The following is a 3712-nucleotide window of genomic DNA, read 5'->3' as shown; positions in this document are numbered from 1 at the left end:
AATGATGTGACTAGTTCAATATGCATTCCTCTTCTGTTTATATGGGTAAATGGAAATTATCTGAAAAAGTTTAAATCTTCATGGTTCAGAGGGAAATGCTGAGCTTAGAAGTAGACCTTCCGTATCTCCAGTTTATTCTGTTACTGATCACTCAAGGTGCTTTTACATTAATTCAAGATAAACGGACATGAATACTACCAGAGATCAGGCACTGGCTTGGATAGAGTAGGACACAGAGCAGAATTGAAAGCTGTTGAAAATGTTCTGTAGGAAATTTATTTAATTAAGAGAAAGAGGGATTATGGAGGGAATTTAAAGAGCTGATAGGTGAAGTGCTGGGTTTTTCACATTAATGGGGGCAAGTTGTTTGGAGTGAGATTTTTTAACACTGTGTTGTTAAGCTAGTTGTAAATATCTCAGTGCCCTGATTCAGTGTTTGGAAATTGGAGACAATAATCTTTGCAATTCCCTTGTAATGGTCTCATCAAGCAAGTTACTGAGCAAATCTGAACAGACAATGACTTATAATCCCTGGTCTCACAAGACTCAGCACAAAGGAGATCAGTGGGAATGAAGAGTTAGAGTCACGAAATCATGTATAACAACACATTCCATTCTTGGAGTCCCAGCCCTTGCTGATCCACTGACTCACCAAAACATCTGAGCAAAAAATTTTGCTGTTCTGCTTCAATTTTAATTTCTAATAGACATGGGTAAATTGGTGTAATTCATGCTGAGGAAAGGCAGCAAAATCTATAGCACTTTTATGTATGTAAATAATGTCTTATACTTGGTAAAATCAACTTGTAGATTGACCTCCATCCCTGCAAGATGTCTTGCTATGACCTGTGCTCCACTGCTGTTGGTGGCATCAACCATCCCCAGCCCCTCGCTAAATTTCTAATAGACATGGGTAAATTGGTGTAATTCATGCTGAGGAAAGGCAGCAAAATCTATAGCACTTTTATGTATGTAAATAATGTCTTATACTTGGTAAAATCAACTTGTAGATTGACCTCCATCCCTGCAAGATGTCTTGCTATGACCTGTGCTCCACTGCTGTTGGTGGCATCAACCATCCCCAGCCCCTCGCTAACAGTGGGAATGAACCGTGCGTCCGTCAGTGCCCTGGCTCCACGACTGTGATCCAGCCACCCCCTGTCGTCGTCACCTTCCCTGGCCCCATCCTCAGCTCCTTCCCCCAGGATTCGGTTGTGGGATCCTCTGGAGCACCCACCCTTGGGGGCTATGGGGGCTCCCTGGGCTATGGGGGTTATGGCTCCTCCCTGGGCTACGGGGGTCTCTATGGCTATGGGGGCTATGGCTCCCTGGGCTATGGGGGTCTGTATGGATATGGGGACTCCTCCCTGGGCTATGGGGGTCTGGGGGGCTATGGGGGCTCCCTGGGTTACCGGGGCCTGTATGGCTATGGTAGATCCTATGGTTCTGGCTCTTGCAGCCCTTACTCCTACCGGTACAGCAGGTACCGCCGTGGCAGCTGGGGGCCCTGCTAAATCCTAGGAAAAATCCCTTGACTAAAGAATGACTGGCAAATGTATGATACAATCTTGATCCTCAACCGAGCTCCTGAATAAAGGGGCAGAGCATCAAAGACTTCCCCTTAATACAGTCGAGTCAGAATAGCTCCATAAATTACACTTCTCATTTCCTTTTTCATTCGCTTCATCTCCTCTTCCTTGCCCCTGCCAGTGGCCAAATGTGCAACACCACCATCGTCCCAGAGGACACTTGCTTGTCTCTGCAGTGGCCACCGCCTGGGAGAAGCCTGAAGGAAGACCTCTCTTGAAGCCTGCAGGGACAATCTGCCTCCCTCTGCCTTGTGTGTCTTTCTCCAGTGGGTGTTTTCCTGCATTTGCAATAAAACAATCCTGCATCCAGCACCTGCCTCTCTGCCTTTCCTTTCAAAGCCCCGTGTGAGCTGTAGGGCTCAGGCCGGGCCAGGGCAGTGTCTCAGCCCCAGCAGAGCCAGGCTGAGCTGCCCCTGGGGAGACCCCACAGCCCTGGCCACACACAGTCCTGCTGATGAGAAACCCATCTGCCCAGTCTTGCATTGCTACTCAGCTGAAATTATCCTCTCCCCTACACTGATTATTCTAGTTGTCAGACTTCCAGTAGTTAGTCCAATTTTTTTTCACTAGTTAATTTAGTGCTGGAATTCCTCTTAATTTTACATCTTCCTAGATGATGTACTAGAAATCATCAAACTGTGTTCAAAGACAACGTAAAAAAACGTCGCCTGAAGTTCTGTCAAAGCATATTCTGAAAAGGAACAATAGGAGGAAGGTGAACAATGGGAGGCAATTTCTAAGATAGGTATCTGATGAGTGAAGATCAAGCACTACCTCTTCTGTTTTTTGTTAATCACTGCTGTGATAACAGTTGCCTCAGGGAGGTTTTGGCTGAGTCTGTAAGTCAGCTGAGTGAAGTAAAAAGAACATGAACTAATGCATTACAGAGGATTTACCTATTACTTCACTGAGACTCTTTCAAAGAAAAGCTCCGTGCGTCAGTGTGTTATTTCTTGATCTCAACCCTCTGTCAGTGTCATGGAATAGCAAGTCTGATTTTAACAGGTAACTTCAATGTTCCTCCCAAAATGTAACTGGATGTGTGCTATAAGTAGGAACAAGTTGAAATGAAAATTAGTGTATGGTACTCACAAATCTTGCTTTTATTTTAAGGAAATACTGTTTCATTTTTACTGATTAACAAATACTTATTGAGAATATTTTGACCAAAAAAAACCCCTTCACTGAAAGGTTCTCCTCTCTCTGCCTGTTCCAACCTCCCTGTCCCAACACTGCCTGCCCTCATGGCCCTGGCCTTTTTGGGAGAGGTCTAGGGGGGTCTGGGAAGGGACTGGAGCTTGCAGGGCCCAGCTGAGAGCCCTGCCCCATAAGTGCCTGGGATGTGTGAAGAGCCCAGGCAGCTGAGGTGGAGAAGAAAGGCTCCTGCCTTTTGGGCACAAGGAAATGGCTCTCTGTCCCTGCTGCTGCTCTCCATCCTCACATGGCTTAAGGCAAGGACACTGTTGCTATGAATTCCCAGGAGCTCAGCAACCAACCTCCTGGCTTGTGCCGCACCAGCCCTGCATCTCCTTGGCTCAGGCACCTCTCTTGTGCTGACCAAAACCCTCTTTCCTCCCGGTTAGTTCAGCCCAGAGCAGTTCCTGGGACAGCTTTGCAAAACATAGATGCCTGGTTTCCTCTCTGTTTCTCTTCTGCTCAACACCAGGATCCTTGCTCTCATGCACAGCCTCTAAGAGGTAAATCATACATGATCACAGCTGAAAACCCGAGCTCCCACTGCCAACTTTTCCACTGATTCTCTCAATGAGGCCGTGTCAGGCAGGTACCAGCCAGCACCCAATTAGATGTGTATTGTGTCAGACAGTAAGTGCCTAGCCCAAGATAACAAGGTTGGTGAGAGCTATTAGCACCCAGCTAACATGATTACGTAGCTGCTATTTGGGCTGGATGCCTGTTCAGGGTGAGCTCATGTCTGATTGCAAAATAGTACATAGAGATACCCTTTCTGTCAGTGTCTAATGTTATATGGGAGTTATAGGAATGGAGGAAGTTTACTATATTGGTTACTCAAGGATCAGTCTCAGAAAACCTCTAATTATTTGTTTGCATTAATGGCATTGGCACATAATTTGGGAGCAATCTATTTTATGTGCTGATAACAT

General features: G+C 46.0%; 1 protein-coding gene across 1 annotated transcript; it reads left to right on the top strand.

The window, feature by feature from the left end:
• The first annotated feature begins 1031 nt into the window (after window positions 1-1031).
• On the top strand, window positions 1032-1514 carry LOC104071319 (scale keratin-like). The gene has a single exon (XM_009578756.1). It carries the CDS (start codon window positions 1032-1034, stop codon window positions 1512-1514), a length of 483 nt encoding a protein of 160 aa, XP_009577051.1.
• The last annotated feature ends 2198 nt before the right edge of the window (window positions 1515-3712 follow it).

This window comes from Fulmarus glacialis, unplaced genomic scaffold (assembly GCF_000690835.1).
Source record: "Fulmarus glacialis isolate BGI_N327 unplaced genomic scaffold, ASM69083v1 scaffold10745, whole genome shotgun sequence".
Classification (NCBI taxonomy): Eukaryota; Metazoa; Chordata; class Aves; order Procellariiformes; family Procellariidae; genus Fulmarus; species Fulmarus glacialis.
The sequence above is the reverse complement of the archived record's forward strand: the minus strand, read 5'-3'. Positions and strand labels throughout refer to the sequence as shown.

Bases quoted from the DNA above. Each gene is read 5' to 3' on its own strand.
- LOC104071319 (XM_009578756.1), top strand. From the start codon at position 1,032: ATGTCTTGCTATGACCTGTGCTCCACTGCTGTTGGTGGCATCAACCAT.